At 39.5% G+C, this 17050-nt stretch overlaps 1 protein-coding gene across 18 annotated transcripts in view; it reads right to left on the bottom strand.

Annotated features, from left to right (window-relative positions):
• PDLIM5 (PDZ and LIM domain 5) overlaps positions 1-17050 on the bottom strand; it is a 131357-nt gene that overhangs the window by 89320 nt on the left and 24987 nt on the right. For all 18 annotated transcript variants that reach the window (XM_074866770.1, XM_074866764.1, XM_074866763.1 and 15 more), the window contains exon 3: positions 304-455. In XM_074866770.1, coding sequence (XP_074722871.1) covers positions 304-455 — 152 coding nt within the window. The remainder of the gene's footprint in view (positions 1-303; positions 456-17050) is intronic.

Raw genomic sequence — 17050 nt, 5'->3', positions numbered from 1 at the left:
ATTAAGCAAGTGTTAAAAAAACTGAAGCTCAAAAAGCAAGAGGAACTAGACTTCACTCAAGGTAGAGCAGGTGACAGAAGGTTGGACAATGTCTTTGTCAACTCACATAATTAACATCTAATAAGTTTTCTAAAATGCTATAAATCAAGACACATTTCAGGCTACGGCAGCATTATCTTTCAATCATGACCACTTAACTCCATGCACTCTGCCAAACCACTTACATGTTTTTATCCTCCAAACAACTGTTACTATGATTAATTATCTTTTTTTTAAAAAAAAAAAAAGAAAAAGGTATCTTACCTTTGCAGAGTCATGTTCAAATTGCCTGTACATGCCTTGATCTTGTTTTGTGCTTCTAGATGAGTCATCCCATCTGTGCTTATCCCATCAATGGTGAGAACCACATCACCTATCCCCACGTGTGCTCGGGCTGCCTTGCCACCATCGTTAAGCTGAAATATCACAAGAATGGTAAATGAAAAACTTGGATGGTCTCTGAACACAGGGCCACAATATCTTATTCACAGTGCAGTTTCATAAAGAAAAAACAGTTATCTTTTCTCCTTTGTATGTCCCTGTGAAAATTGCCGCACTTACTTTCTGGTGAACCAGTATTTATAGGTTCTTCCTCTTATTTCACTTGAGTGACTGGAATTGTATTGCACAGTATTGCCTATTTTTCAAAATCAAACTCCACTTCTACTTTACTGGATGGAAGCTGTGCACATTCACCAAGACACACAAGTGTTTATAGGCACACATGGTTTCCTGGATGCCAAGTTCCAGCCTCTTCTCTCTTTATATATGAAATTTTTCTCACAAGAGGAGAGACAAAGGCTGTAAACCAGCTTTTTCCATTCTAGATTTTCCGTCTAAACAATCTCTTCAAAGTTTATGTATTTGTCAATGACTGGTCACATGTGTGGAAGACTTCACTAATAGTGAAGCTGACTTCTCTCCAGCTGCAACTACTAAAAAGTCAAAAGTTCAACATCACAGACAGACCGGTTACAGGACTTTGTTTTGCCTTTCTCTCAGTAGGTTTACAGCCCGCAGTGACCAGAATAAGAAAGGTCTCTTGAGCAGTCTGCCTCTTTGATCAAGGTCACTGCCAAAGTTCAGCTCAGCTGTCTTTGGTCGACTTGAATGAAATAGTCTTGCAGCAGAAACCTTTGTAAAGTTCACATTATTGACCCTGATTGAACAATAAATTAATCTTTTCATCTGATGCCACTGAATTTCAACTAGCTTCATTCCCAAGAACAGAAATAGAAATAAAGCAACACATGGTAAGATCTACACACTGATTTATATCCCTGGTTCTCAAACAGCTAATCATTTTATAGCTGGCTGCAAAGAGCTGTCCTGGATGGTGCAAATTCCCTCTCTGTTTCCAGATGTATTTCCTATCACAGCTGAGAAGTTGTAACTACTTGTGCTGTGCATACAAAAATCTCTCAACTCTCCTCTGCCTGCAAGCATGAGTCTGTTCCTTGAAGAAACTGATACATTTTTAGGGAGATGCTGCAAACAGCAGAATTACTTCACCTTTATTTCCAAAAGTGGAGTTCACCTTGGGCCACAATTGTGCTCTAGAAAGTGACTTCTCCAAGAGAGGCATAAAAAAGGCTTTCATCTCTGTTGGTTTTTAACTGCCTCTATTTTAGTTAATTCAGTAGGGACCAAGAAGTTTTGGTTCCTTGTGGTTCCTTTTGACAATGACCAACCACAAAGTAGAGTCAGCAGTCTCCACATCATTCACTTTGCCAAGAGGAGAAGTGAGGCTAGGTCTTGAAAACTGTCCATGGCAAAGGGGTAATAATATATGAAATACTAGTGACTCAGACTTTGCATTTGTATATGAACACTCACTTGTTGGTAAACCTGTGGAAAGTGTCCCATCAGCCTACCTGATTTGGTTAAGGCTTTCCTAAAATCTCAGAGACCATAATACATGACAGCTGTGACACGTATATTGGATGGCATCTAAAGACACTTTGAGGAAAAAGTACTGCCTAATGCTGCAAGACAAATGCAAACGCAGTACTCCAAAAATGTATCATTTGACAGCATATAGACTGAAAGCAGGAAGTTTCACATTCAGTGGATCACAGCTGGCATTTTTCAACATCAGTCTGTCCCCCACAGACATTTGCAGTAGCAATCTTTAGCAACTAAAAACAATAGTCAAAAAATCAAACAAAACCAGAAAAATCCTTCCATTTGGTGTTAATCCTATGCTAACAAATACATTTTTCTGGTGAACGGGGAGGCCCGAGATGTAGGAAGACTTGTCATCTCTTCAGATTCAAAATAGTGACCAGTCCCTCAGCATTATGGGTCAATATAGCAGTTTTACCCAGAGTTGAAACTGAAGGGTGCTAACAAGGGAAAGTTAGCAGGGCAAGTCCCATGCAAGGAAGAGAAGATGATGGAAAAAGGAGATGCACTGATTTCAGAAAAAAACTTTCTGACTTGCTAAATTTCTAAGAATTACAACATGTATAATGCATCCTTTTACAAAAGGTTTCAACAACAAAGACAAAATACATCCAAAATTTGGTATTATACCCAAATTCTGAGCTAAGAGACCCGGTTATTATAAAACACAGATCAGGGAACTGTGCAAGCATACAGAAAGCTATGACCAACATAGCTATTTATAGGGAAGCTCCTCAAACCTTTGGGTGAGGGGTGGAACCTGCCATAAACAGATCCCTAAACTGATATGTTACAGCATGCTGACATTTGTCAGCAAGGTCTGGAAAAGGCAAAGGAACGTAAGGGCGCTAAAAGCAAAAGGTCAAATGGATCGCTGTGCTTTGTGACTGGACTCCCCAAGTAAATAAAATCTAGCTTTCCCCAAACATACGTAAATACACATGATGCTCACACTATAACTTGTGACAAAAAAAGAAAAAAGCAACCTACACACATTCAGCAGTAAGACTTCAAAAGCAGGCTTCAGGGTAACTATTTTCATGGAGGGCTGGGGGGCCTTACCATCGACAGAAGTGTAAAATAAAACAAATAAACAACAACAAACTTTTTTGTTTGATTCTGGTGACCAACACACAGCCACCCACAACTAATCACCTGATTTTCAAGGGTTCACCCTGGCCTACTGGGGATGAAACTCTTTGCAAGCACACATGAAAGGCAGCTGTAAAATCATTTCAGCAATACCCCAGGCTGGAAATCCCTTAAAAATATGGCTGGAAAGTGCACCCTAGAGATAAGGGAAAAAGCAGACAGGTCCTGAGAAGCATGATGAACCCCCAGCTATGTCCACGAGACCTGCCATGCAGGCAGGGGACTGAATCTGCCTTATAGGTCAGGCTGTCACAGACACATCTGAACAAACAAGTTACTGGACAAGAGTGTGAAGAACTGCACTCGCAGAGGGATGCCAGAGCAGTAATCTCCTTATCTAGATACAGTGCATAAGACTTCCAAGTAACACCTACTGATTTTGGATAAGAGGTCTGACTAACCAAGAGAGGTCAGGTTGATACTTCTAGGAAATCTCAGCCAGAGCACAAGTCTTCCCTTAGAGTACCAGCCAGCATCCTTGGCTTGTGAAGCACTGATAATGAAGTGGGACTGAAGCTACAAGGGCAGAGTTTTACCACAGTTGCAAGAGGAGTATGATCACAAGAACAGGTATATACAAATAAACAAACATCTTCCCTGAACACAGCAGGAGAAATTAGAACACTTAAAATAATTAATGATCTTTTCCAAACTGCAGACATACTTATACCCCAGGAGCCTCAGTTTTGACTCTGTAACTGTGAATATCATTACAAACAATAAATTCATATACATACTAGGGATTACATATGCAAAACGAGTACATATTGGAACCAAAATTAAAAGAAACATTCCCCATATTTCTTGCCACAACAGAAACTGACTCCAGTTATTTAATTTTTTTCACCTAGACTTTGAAAAATCCAACAAATGCAGAAGATATAAAAATATGTAGATGCTGATACATAAGAAATTTTGAAATGGTATTTATAAATCATTACTACTTTTGTACAGCTTTTTTTTTTTTTTGTCCTGTATGAGTGATTTTGTTCTTTAACTGCAAATTTAATCTTAGCTTAGTAAAATTATCTGGCATCTGACACCAGAGAACTACAGCATTACTTATGCTTAAATACCAAAAGACTAGTTAACTGATGGCAACAGCAAAAAAACCCCTAATGCTCGATTCCTACTAGGAAAAAAGAGTATCTTGAAAACATACCTTTATTAAACATACACGTGCAAACAAATGTTATCAAAGCAACAAGATGTATACACAGAATAATATAGCATTAAAAAACTGGCTACCTATGAGTCAAACTAACTTCTAAGCACCACAAATATTCTTCATATCCTAATGGATCTATTTTAATTCTCTATTTACAGTATGAGGCAAGTTTTTAAAACCAAGCATGAATTACAGTTACAAAAAAAAAAGGGGGGGGGGGAGCAGGGACGAGGACTTTTTTATGTTACACAGCAGACTTCAAAGCTACAAAATTGACAAACCAGAAATGTTTCCTCCTACTAAATTCCATGTCTCTGTACTCTGAGAAGCTCATCTGGAGACAGAGGGGGAGGCAAGGAGGGGACACATTTTGTGATCAGGCACCTGCTGAGGCCAATCACTCCCACAGTCCCCAGCACAAAACCTCTTTTTGGCCCCTCAGCAGCAATCAGCTTCATGGCCAAAAGCCAGCCAATGTCATCCAGAGATGCTCAGGACACTTTCTAATAAACATAAATAAAATCATCCATCTAATATTAGATTTCAGTTTTGTTTGACCAAAAAAAAAAAAAAAAAAAAAAAAAATTTACTGTTCTTGTTGTTTTAAACATCAGAATTCCAAAACTGCAAATATTGTCCTAAAATACATTCCAACGGAGATAAATCAAAAGTAATGCAGTTCTTGATCCAGGATGAACTTCAGAACCAACAGTATAAAAAGAAGTTTCAGCATAGTTCTACAACTCAGGTTTTCAAAAGCAAACAGACCAAAACACACTGGAACACAACTGTTTTCTTGAGCTAAATTTTAGCCAGCCTATTATTTTGTTTTGCAGTAACCAACACTTAAAAAAAAAATAGCAAGAAAAATAGCTTTTTTACTTTTACTCTCAGGCTTTAATGAGATATTTTGAATGATCCTTTCCAGGAAAATTGCATGTGTGCACATACATATGCATCTATCTCTGAATCAATGTAATTTGAAGCTTGCTTAATTTCTCATTAACATAACCATCTATTTTTCCTCACATGACTAAGAAGAAAACTGGGAAGCATCTCTTCTTTCAAGTGTCATTGTTTAGCTTTTATCCAGTTATAAATGAAATACTTAAATTGCAGTTACTCATAAGACAAAGGTCTATTTGACTAGAGATGGAAGCTGCCTTTTATCTTTTCCATGCTGCCTGCCTTGAATCAGTCCTAGCTGCAACCAGCTCGTGTGATACTGCATCACAATCACTTTCCCAAAGAAACTATTTCATAGTCTGACAGTAAATAATGTTCTCCCCATCACACAAACATCCTTCAATGTCATCTGCAACTTTATCTCAATGTAATTCATTGCTCCCAGTTTAAAACTCCCTGGGCTGACATCCCTCCAACTTGATTTTTACCCCTCGAGCATTTCTGATACACAGTTGGCTACAGCAATTCAGTTTAAAGACATACATAATCAAAGCAGAAGTCAACCACACAATGATCTTTCTATCATTACCATTCTTGCTTCTCTTTAAGTCTACATCCTTCCCTATAATAAAGTATTTAAAATAAGTAAAAAACCAAACCACAACACACCCACATATAGAAAGAACATCACAAGAGAACTTTGAAGAATCAGAAAATAAGCCATCAGGCAACCTCTCTATCAAATAACACTCTGCCTTTTCACACAGACTTTCAAACCACACCAGCTTTATCTCCCTCCTATAATACACGTTATGCTAATCTTTACACTCATTACCCGTTACTACCTTGTTTATCCCTGGCCTCGTTTCACCTGATCAAAGTACTACCTTGTGCCAATAGCCAGTATTTTAACAGCATGATCTCAAAATTACACAGAGCTCAAAATACACTGGAAAGCACCCCCTTGGTGAATCGCTGCAAGAGAAGTCACCCTTACAGTGTATTCGTCGAACACAAACTTGCCCCAAAACACAAGGGAGTGGGGGGGGGATGCTTATGCTCCATAGCTGCACTGGCCTAATGGATCAGCTCATTCCTCACCTCCTTCCTCATCAAAGCCCTTCCTCACCTCCACAAAAACCCAACTTACACTCTGGACTCCTGACAGGTTTGGGACACTTAGGGTCCAGCTTACCACTTCTGCACGAAAACAAGAGATCCATGAGAGCACCTGCTCTTTGTGGCAAATAAGCTTCCTCTGCGCTCAGTGGAAACCAAGAGCTGTATCATATTCCTCACAGCCTTTACTACAGCAATATTACTCACATAGCCAACAGATTAGCCAGCCAGCCTTGATACTTGCTTCCAAATCAAGAATGTACGTGCCAATTTTAAAGTCCAGATCAAATGTATACAGCTGAGTTATAAGAACCCTAATGCAGGGTTTGCAGTGGAAACCACTGACACAACCAGCTATAAAAGGAGTTATGAGACAGTCCTGCCAATAAGCTAAAGATTTTCCCCAAACAAAGCAGCGATCAAAATTAGCTTAGGTCAAAACATCCTTTTGATTACCAGAGTATTTTGCTACGTATCACTGCCAGGAAACCCTGCCCACACCTCGCTCCACAAGGCTGTACTCCTGCTTGCTCCTGTATATTTTCATTTCCCTCCTTTTTCTTCCTGTAACTTTAAAGGTGCTTCCAGACTGATTTATAAAGCTGTAACCTAAGGTGTTTCACAGCACACCAATAACCATTAAAGATAACCTGTAAGGAAAAAAAGTATAAGGCAAAGTACCAACCACACTTCTTGATCTGGCTGTGGGCACTCAATAGGTGGCAGATACCACTCCAGTCCTGGCGAGAGGGCTACCCATGCCTCCTGGCCTGTCTTCCCAGGTCCCTTCACCCCTTTCCCTCCATTCACAGAAGCTCCCTTTGCTGTGGTGCAGCAGTGGCTTGGTTAAAGCAGACCCAAACGAGCCCTTCAACTCATCACTGCCCACAGAAAACGGATGGGAAGAGTCCACAAGCATTCAGCCATTTTGCCAGCAAAGAACCCCCAAAAGCATCTCTCACATTTCATTCTCAGTTCTGCTACTTACCCTCAGCAGTACCCTGACAACAACGTACATTTTAATGTGATTGAGCTGTGTATCGCTGTAGTCCCACATTCAGAAATTATGTCAAACAGACTAACATAAAGTTTGAGTTTTCCCTCTACACAAACATGGTGGAGAACGCCTGTGAGTTCACATTTTAGGAAAAAGACAAATTGTTTCAAGCCTTCCTCTTTTCTTCTTAAATTTTTTCTCTTACTGCATTTCAACCTTAAATATTTATCTAATGTCCTCCACAAAAAAAAAAAAAACACCCACCACCAAAAAAACCCCAAACAACTTGCTTTTGCACTTTAAACAAACCACTGCATACACTTACACATCACTCAATTTATCCATCCTTGCATGCACCAAATGTGGAGCTACGCACCTACAGAGGAGCATGAGAGGATGTTAGCTGCTAAAAACAGAAGAGGCATCACACAGCATAAATTACTCTTACACACAATTGGGTTGATGCAGAAAAGGGTCCAAAAATATAAATTAAGTTTACAAAATAGGATAACTGCACAATGCATAGGCCTTTTGGATACACACTCCTTTATTTTTCAATCAACTAACACTAAACAGATCAACTTGAATGCCAGGCGAGTGAAGCAGAAGAAGCAGCAGCCCTCAGCTTCCTTTGCTCGCCCCAGAACAGGTTGTTAATAAGCAGGAACAGTTTCCACATGCTTAAGCCAGAAGGGCTGTTAGCTGGTGCCATCTCTCACTTGTCATGGCTTGACTGATCATGGTTTCCCTGCAGCTCTGCTCTTCCACAAGCAGGTTTCACCTTTGCTACCGCTCCCCCTTTCCTTGCAACAGCCCAACCACTGGAAGGATGTAAGGAGGCAGAAACAACTTCACAAAAGGTGCCTTCAGCTTTAATTTTTCACATAACACCACTACCTCATCATTACAAGTTCAGTAGCAGTTATTAGAAAGCATGATCCCTGCTTTTGGACTTGCCAGTGTGAAAGAAAAGTAGCTAACTATACATACAGCAATAAATTCTGATACAATTAATGTATTTTACATGTAGCTTAAACATTGACACTGACATACAAGTTAAAATGTGGAAACACCCACCAGAATTCAAAGGATTATTAAAATGAGTCAAAATTCACCCTCACCTTGCATGAGGAATAAAGAAACTACTCTGTGCAAGTGTAGCTCCGTTGGCATCTAACAAGACTAAGCATCTAGCCTTGCTTTTCCAAGTCACTTGAATCATTGAAGAGAACAAAGAGGTGGAAAGATTGTCATGGAGATGGGATGGGCAATACTTCCTGAGTAACAGGAGACAACTAATGTTCTGATTTGGAGAAGAAATAATGTCAAAAAACAAGTTGTCAAAAGGACTAAGGCAAAATAATTCAGACATCATGGCTGAAATCGTATTTGCAAGCAGAAGTGGGCAATTCCAAAAAAATATATGCTTTCCAAATACTTAAGTGATAGGAAATGATTTACAGTCAAGTGCCAGAATGTCTGCAGATATTTAAGACCCTAAATTAGTAGCTTTAACTAAGCCTTCTCTCAAGGAGCTCATTCGTGTTCTCATGCTGCCAGCGTGCCTTTAGAGCCCTATTTATTTTAACCGGCTGTCTTCTCTCTGAAGATTATTCTTCTGTTCAGAGTTTACAGAACTAATCCAGGTTTCTCCCTGGGAGACTATATGCCAGTGGGTAAAAATTACTGCCTACTTAATTTCTCAGAGAGACAGAAAGAGGAAACGGAATGAAAATGTAGCTAGAAACTCAATGTAAACTTTGTACGGCTGCTTTAGCTTTGGGGAGCTGCAATCTGTAGAGTCTCCCCTCCAGTTGTGTCGTTAGTTCTTTTTTGGATGGCCAACACAAATTAACTCCACAACCAAAGCATGCAATGACTTTGGACTGCTGACTATGCATCACCTTAGGAACCCTGTGATTTGTGTCAGAACAGAAGTTTCATTTGGAATATACAATTTGGAAAGTTTTATTGCCTGGGCCTCCTTGAACAAATCCAAAACAAAGCAGAGTTAGTTTTCTCTAATGGAGCTTAAGTATGAAGTGGCAAAAGGGACCAAGCTCAGCTTCTTCCAGAGAAGAAATTCACTTCCATACTGTAAAGGCCATACATATGAAGATGTCCGCAGAACATACTTCCTCCCTTCTCGGACAGGATTATTTTTATTCATTTACAGATGATAAAATTAGTTCAACTAACTGAACATCCATTTCCTTAATAACCTTAGTAGCCCAGTATGTGTCATCTTGTTCTCATAAGATTTTCATGGTCTATGATTTAGTCCATCTTAATGGGATATATGTTTCCTGCATGAAACGTGATGCAATCACCCCATGCTTTCCAGAACATCCAATTTGGGAATACAAATAGAATAATATGTTATACTGTGTCATTTAAAGGTATTCTGATTTTATTTTTTTTTTTTGCCTTGGAGTCACTCTCACAGGAAAGAAGAGCCTCGTACAAGGCAGCAGTGAGAAGGCAATGCAATTAATGAAGCAGTCCCACATGTGAAAGGCAAAGCCAAGAGAGAGTTAAGTGGGGAAGCGTGAACCAAAAACTCATCTGACAAAAGCTACCAGCCAGTGGCAAGAAAAAGCTACTACAAATTAAATCTCTCATGACACACCAGTCGTCATTTCACTTTCTCCTATCCAGAAACAAACCTGGCATGCATGAACATGTAGGAAACAACCCCGTTGCTTCAAAGAATTGAGATAATGATAAGCTGCACCACATAAGTAAAGAGGAAAATGGAGGCAAGTTCAGGCACTGCGTGTACTGTTTATTGGCATAAATTATCTGTCCAGGGAGCACAGCTCACCTGAACACCATCCCAAACTGGCACTCTGCAAAAACTGTAGAAGTTCACTTTCAAAGTGAAACCCAAGCACAGCAATGAGAGCCACCACATCCACTCCCCACATAAACTTTTGCCATGTTTAGGTGTCACATTTTTTTAAATTAAAAAAAAAAAAAAAAAAGGTGAGCAAATTCTGTTAGCATTATAAGCAGCAGCTGAAAAGGCTGGGGACTCAGAGCTACACTTCTGCCAGCTCTCCTTTGAGCATGCAGCTCAGCACCCAAGGATCAAGTGCAGAAGAAATGCATCAAGGTGCAGAAGCTTCTCCAACGCAACCATGCTACATCAATAGAGGGTTCACAGTTTAAGTATAAAGGCACTAACATTTATGACACGTTCCTTCGGTAATGTGAAAGAAGAAGGCAACTGTAAAGATGTGAAAGAAGACAACTCATTTAAGATAAATAAGCATGCTCTGATGTGCACGGAAAGTAACAATTAAAACAATTACGACCAATACGCTTGATGGTTCAGAGACCTACTCCAGATCAACAAAATAACAGTCCTATATGTACGTGCCTTTATTTAATGCAATGGAGAGAGAACTCCCCAGGATTAGTCCGACACAAATTTCTAGCACAAAGAAATAAAACAGACATTAGTAAATCCTAGTGGATATCTTGCCTTTTTTACGTCAAGGGAATATTATAGCAGACATTTATTTTAAGCCAGACACTTATTGGCTAAAACCCCAAAGTATAAAATACTGCAGAAAAAAGGCCAATAAAAAACCCTCAGAAAACAAGAAACACATTTTAGAGGAGTTGCACATTGTTTAATAAATTCATACCAGCTGTTTATAGCTAAGACACAAAGATCTTTATTGCAAGCTAATAAAGCTCATGAGAACATATAACAATTTCAAATTTAATTTTCCATTTTGGAATTACATATATATATACACACACACACCACTGTTTTAGTTTACTTGACTTTAAACATCACTTTTACATAATTTGTTTATACAATTCCAGGTGTGGGGTTTATATATATATACACACATTTATATATGTATGTAAAACAGTGAATATATTACTATAGATGGTGTTATACATAAATATTTACTTAAAGAATACATGTGTATAAATATTTATTTTATACACACACCCATCTATATAAATAAAAAGGCAGTTGACATCTCTGTTGGGGACCTGTGTGAGAAGGCCACAAGCAGATTATCAGTTTTTTTTTTTTTTTTTTTAGGCAGCCCATGACAAAAAGCAGTTGTCCAGAGAAAATAGGAAGCTATTCAGGACAAATACTCTGGCTCCAAAATGAAGACCCTCATTTTAAGCAAATTCTCCTTACCATTTGATTGTCAAATGCATTGCAGACATTAAAGACTAAATATAAATCCACATGAAACTTCCTTATTAAAGCCCCAGAGAGAAAAATGCTAGTGTACTTGTTGCCACTATGAACTTTGTCTAAATTTCTTGGTGCTGTATTTTAACAGTCCTCTTGAGTTTTGCTGCTGAAAGCTGCACTGCAACTGCTAATCATAACAACACAAAGTCTGAGTTAGGCCACAACATGTTTTTTCTTACTTGGACATCTGGAGATCCAGAAGTTACACACACAACTAAACAATGAATAAAGTTTGTTATCAAATAGCTCTGAAAAACCAATGAAGAAAACTTAGCCCTTCAAATGTACTCCCTGCAACAGTCTATCATTTGCTCTCAGCCTATCACTGTGCAGTGGAAAGTGTCCAGCTATTCAGAGCCTGGACTTGCAAAGGAATGTTAGTGCTCTGGTGACTTCTTTTTTTAATTTTCTCTTCTCCCCACCCACTTTGTATGTTATGATCTCTGAGCTCTATACTCAAACTAAAATCAGGACATTTCATAATTAAGATGCAGAAAATAAATCCACCCTACATATTCATTGTAAACTCTACTTCATTATCACATCTAAGGAAACACAAATTTAAATAACTTACAGTCTTAAATTTTAGGACTCAAGACTGCCCTAGCATTCTGAAAAAAAATCCAATATGCACTGCTGGTTACAGACAAAGGTAGGAAACAATTCCAGGTTAAAAAATGGAATACCAAAATCTAAATTCCATTCACTTCTCCAACTTGATCCAAGACAGATGGTATGGAAAGACTGCAGGTTGGGTTTTTTTATTACTGCTGATAACAGTACAAAATACTGGTCTCTTGCGTAGGAGTCACTGTCCTCCATGTGATTCACACTCTTCTCAAAACCTCTAAGACCTATATACACCCTCTTGGATGCCTCCGAAGCCATTTAAGAATGACCATCACATAAGCAGGAGTCTTTCGATAAACATGATGATAGAGCCTACCTTTATGCCTACTAAATGCATACAATTTCTTCGTTAAGTATCTCACTTCAGGTTTTTTCACTGAATACTCAACAACAAAATTTTACTGTAGGAAGACTCATGCCAGATTTCAAATAATTTCTGGAAGTAAAGGTATTATTTCTAGAACTGCTGGAAGTAACACTTTGGAAGAATTTTATAAGTAAGTAAATAAAAATCAGTACTTAAATTGTTTTTTTCAGCTTGCTTTTGCTTGAATTCTGCATCAACTAGACCAAATGAAGAGCAAAGTTTCTGGTCCTTCTAATAATGTCCTTTCTGACCACTATTTTGGCGACAGCCACGATGACTTGTTCTTTCTGTCTTGCTGTACTACCCTGAGCGATACTGAATTTTGTATACTTCACGTTTGTGTAGGCCACTCACGAGGAAGGCTCTTGTGAAAGCCTGGAGTGTGAGTGATTATACACCCTTTGGCAGAAGACAGGTGGGAAAAATATTTTCAAATTGAAAAGGTATTCAGAATCATCATGGATGTTCACTGCTGAAAGCTTATTCTCAGAAGAGATTCTCCACATCAATCTGAGTCCAACAAAAATTACACAACTAACACAGCCTCTCAAAAGCAATAAAAATCTCTTCATCTACCTAGAAAAAAAGAATATCCAAGAATATCCAAGAAACATCCTGATAAGTGGGACAGAAGGACTGTCCTGGCAGAGTTACTCAGCCTTCATGATTCTTCCTGCTTGGAGGCTTACCAGAGCTGGGACTGCTGGCAAGGTCAGTATCACCAGGCAGGAGATGCCAGTGCCCACTGCCCAAGGTGGGGAGAATGGCAGAACAAGCCTTCACTGCATCTGCTCCTTCCCCACAGCTACCAGCAAAATGCATCCATCAGCTGTGACTCACGTTCAAACATTCAAAACTGTAATTTAACAAGACACATAAGCAAATAACTCATTTCAGTGTGACAGAAGACTTCGTTGAGCAGTGGTGCACTGAATGTTTGCAAAACAGCTCAAGACAAAAGAAACCAACTTTGGCTGAAAAACTTGGGATGGCGGGAGGAACCCAACCAAGCAAAACAACCCCCATATACTGAGGTGAGACAGGCAATGAAAGCAGTCACCAAAATTGCCAAGGGTCTACCTTTAGTTTATGGAAACATTAAAAAAAAGGTAGTAAGAATTCAGTCCTGTCCATTCTCCCCCTCCCCAAACATCACCAAGCAGGATAAGATACATTACTCAGAGGCCATCACAGAATCAGACTAGCCACCAGAACCAGAAGGGTCCAATGGCTTCCCACCCAAGACCACCATTCAAGGTGCACTTTATCTATCACCGAACAGCAACAGCATCCCTGGTCCTGCTTCTGCAGGTGGAAGGCAGGAATAACCACATGCATGGAAGCAGCAAATGAGACTTAACGTGCAGCCAGTGACCTTTGGCAAGTAATGTCCTCATGTCATATGAGCTGGTGACATCAAAGATTCATATTGCTCTGATCCTAAAATGCACCGTTTGCATATTTACTGCCTGTTTAACAAACCAATTTTAGGGGAAAGCTTTTTCCTCATAAATACATAATTTTTATTCAACCATTTTCTAAAAGCTGAACAGGTACAGTGGGACAATGAAAAAGCTACAGAAGGATCTGAGCTCTTCACACAGCCACCCATCATGCCTTTCTTGAAATTAACAGCTTCATACATTCCTCTCCGGCCACCTATTAGAAGGCATCAGATATCTTAAAATTATGCAACCTACCAAAGGGGGGCCCTAGATTTACAGCACATGTCCCTGAGCATCTCTTCCAGAGGCTGAATGGTCTGGAAGCATTTCATACCTCTTGCTAGTGTTCAGTTACATCCTGTACCTCTAATCCAGCAAAAGGTTTGCTTTTCCAGGAAACATAGGGGTATTTTCTCCATCTTCTAAGCACCTAGATTTAAATGGCAACTTAGAACAATTATAGCATCCAAAGTATGTTTAGGCATGCTGAGAATATAGCATTTTCATACATTAATTAGAACAAGAGCACACTGGAATAAGAATTTTGAAGAAAAGCATTAGCACTGACGTGGCTACAAACATATTAAGATCTTAAGTGAATTTGATACTGAAATTATTTTAATATGCATAAATCCTCACTTTGAAGTTTTATATCACTCATAAAATAACTGAAGCTAAACTGGAACAATCACATGCAAGCTTAACTCCTATTAATATCAGTAGGAGTCTTGCAATTGGTTATAGTGAGAAATGAATCATGAACATGAAAGGAATACAATATAATTGGAGATGCTTTTCTTTTTCCTCCAGCTTTCCAATAAGATTGTCCTTAAAGCTCACTGGGCACTAAGTGGAGAAGGATGTAATACCTTTTTTGCACACCACAGTATTCTGATCTCTGTGCATTATGCTACAAGTCACCAATTCAAACAAGAGTCATGTGGATATGAGAACTAAAGGAGGAAACTAACATCTTCCACAATCTCTTCTTAACCAAAAATGAAGATTGCATTAACAAAGTTATTATTTAGTAGTTCAACAGGACCGGTATTTTAACTTAGATAAAATACAGTCTCTCTCAGAAGAGACTTGTTATCCAAGTCTTCTTGCAGATTAAAAAAGTACCTTTTGTACTGCTTTTTGAGTGCAGAGATGAAGAACAAAAGCAAACCATACAAGCAAGAGGGGACAACAGGCATGACCAAAGCAGGAAAATGAATAAAGCTGGCAACTTTGGAACTAAAACATCTTCTCAGAAACATACCTTCATTCCCACTTACCAACGAAGCGAGGGGAATACCAGGCTAGCGTGGCTTTACAGGTTTTCCTCTTTTCCCATTCACATAAGGAAACCTGTGACCTGGCAGGGTGATTAGGTCAAACGGAGACACTGAAGTTCCTTCTTACAACATGTGTATTACTTGGAGCGTGAACTGACATGGCATTCACAGTTTTAACCCAGGGTTCAGTTCCTTACTACAAGAACACTCATGCAACTGGCAGTCTCTGTTCCACGGGAAGGATTTGAGCAAGTCATTACGAAAATACAGAGTGCACAGGTCTGAGCCCCCTCCACAAAACAGTGACACCAAACTGCAGATTTCTGCAGAGAACTCTAGCTGATGTTATGCAAAGTTTGGGCCAGATATAAGCAAGACACTTGGGTGACCGCACATCCTTACAGATCTGGTATCAACGAAATAATTTTAAACTTAACATTTCCTCCGCCAATACCCTTCTACCTCACACCACTGTTAGAAACAGTGACTACATTAATGACTGCACTTCTAAGGAGTTCAGTACAAAAGGCTCAGTGTTCACACCAGTACAGCAGAAGGCAATGTGGTCTCCTTCAGGGCCACACACTGAGTACAGCATGATGTGGCATGTATTCCTAAAGACTGGGAGATAGCAACATCCAAACTGGGACTTGTGAGGAGGAAAAGGAGAGAAAATGGAGTCTTGCAAATGTTTCCAAATAAATGCATGAACACGATAAGCAGACGTGGAGGATCACAGATACGGGTACTTCAGCACTCTCACTAGGATGCTCATTGACTGGAGCAGCAGTAACAGGGTAACAGGGCCAGTCCTACCCTCCCTTGTCTTTATGAGCATGTGTGTGAGCTTCCACTATTAATGCTAGTCTAAGAAGTCACTTATGCAGCAATGAACAAACATTTGTTATCTGACCAAGAGTTATTGGCCAAATGCAACCCTATATCAGAGTCACAAAAATAATTCCCTTGTCACATTTGGACCAGTCACCTGATGACTTCAAAGTCTCCATCCCAGGTGGTTGCCCTGCTAGCTCCCAGATGCGGGTACCGTTCCCAGGAGAGCAGCTTCCCCAAGGGGACAGGCCCTTGTTCATCCATGGGAGCCAACAGACCGACTACACTCAGTGCCTCTAGGTATTTTGCCACTCAGAGCACTTGGAGAACCTCAGTCTCCCATTTAAAGGAGCTTTTTACTAACGTGAACTTCATAAAGCTTTTAATTACCTCTGAAGTGCTTCTCTCATTAACTAAACAAACTAAATGTGCCAAGGGAAAGACCAGCACTGGCAGTGCTATATTTTGTAGCAATGACTCATACTGAAGAGTATACCACTAAATCAACTGCTGAGGGAGTTACATTTCAAGCCCTTCAGATGCACAAGCAAACTGAGTTGACTCCTTCAACCTGCAGTACTTAACTGAAATAAGAAAGCTCAAGCCTTTGAGAATTGAAAGCATATAAAATTCAATAAGCACAAGATGTGTACCAGGGGAGAAAGAGTTTCTTCCACATTCCTACTAAAGGGGGGTGGGGGGGGAGTCTTTTCTGAATAAACAAGGCTTAAAGCAGAACACACTCTTTCTTTTTTCCTCCCAGACTAGACCGAGATACTAATGCAAACAAAAAAATGAAAGAAATACCAACCAGACATATGAAAATCCTGGTCCAGCTGAAAGTTTGCATTCAAGTGTCAACATGTATAGTGATTAACCTGCTTAAGATTACACCAGACCTCCCTGCTTCTCTGTTACTGTCACATGCACTTCCTAAACACTAACCACAGCACTCACTGAACATAAAGTAGCTGTCA

The sequence above is a fragment of the Strix uralensis genome, chromosome 4 (assembly GCF_047716275.1).
Source record: "Strix uralensis isolate ZFMK-TIS-50842 chromosome 4, bStrUra1, whole genome shotgun sequence".
Lineage (NCBI taxonomy): Eukaryota > Metazoa > Chordata > Aves > Strigiformes > Strigidae > Strix > Strix uralensis.
This window is presented reverse-complemented; position numbering and strand designations above follow the sequence as displayed.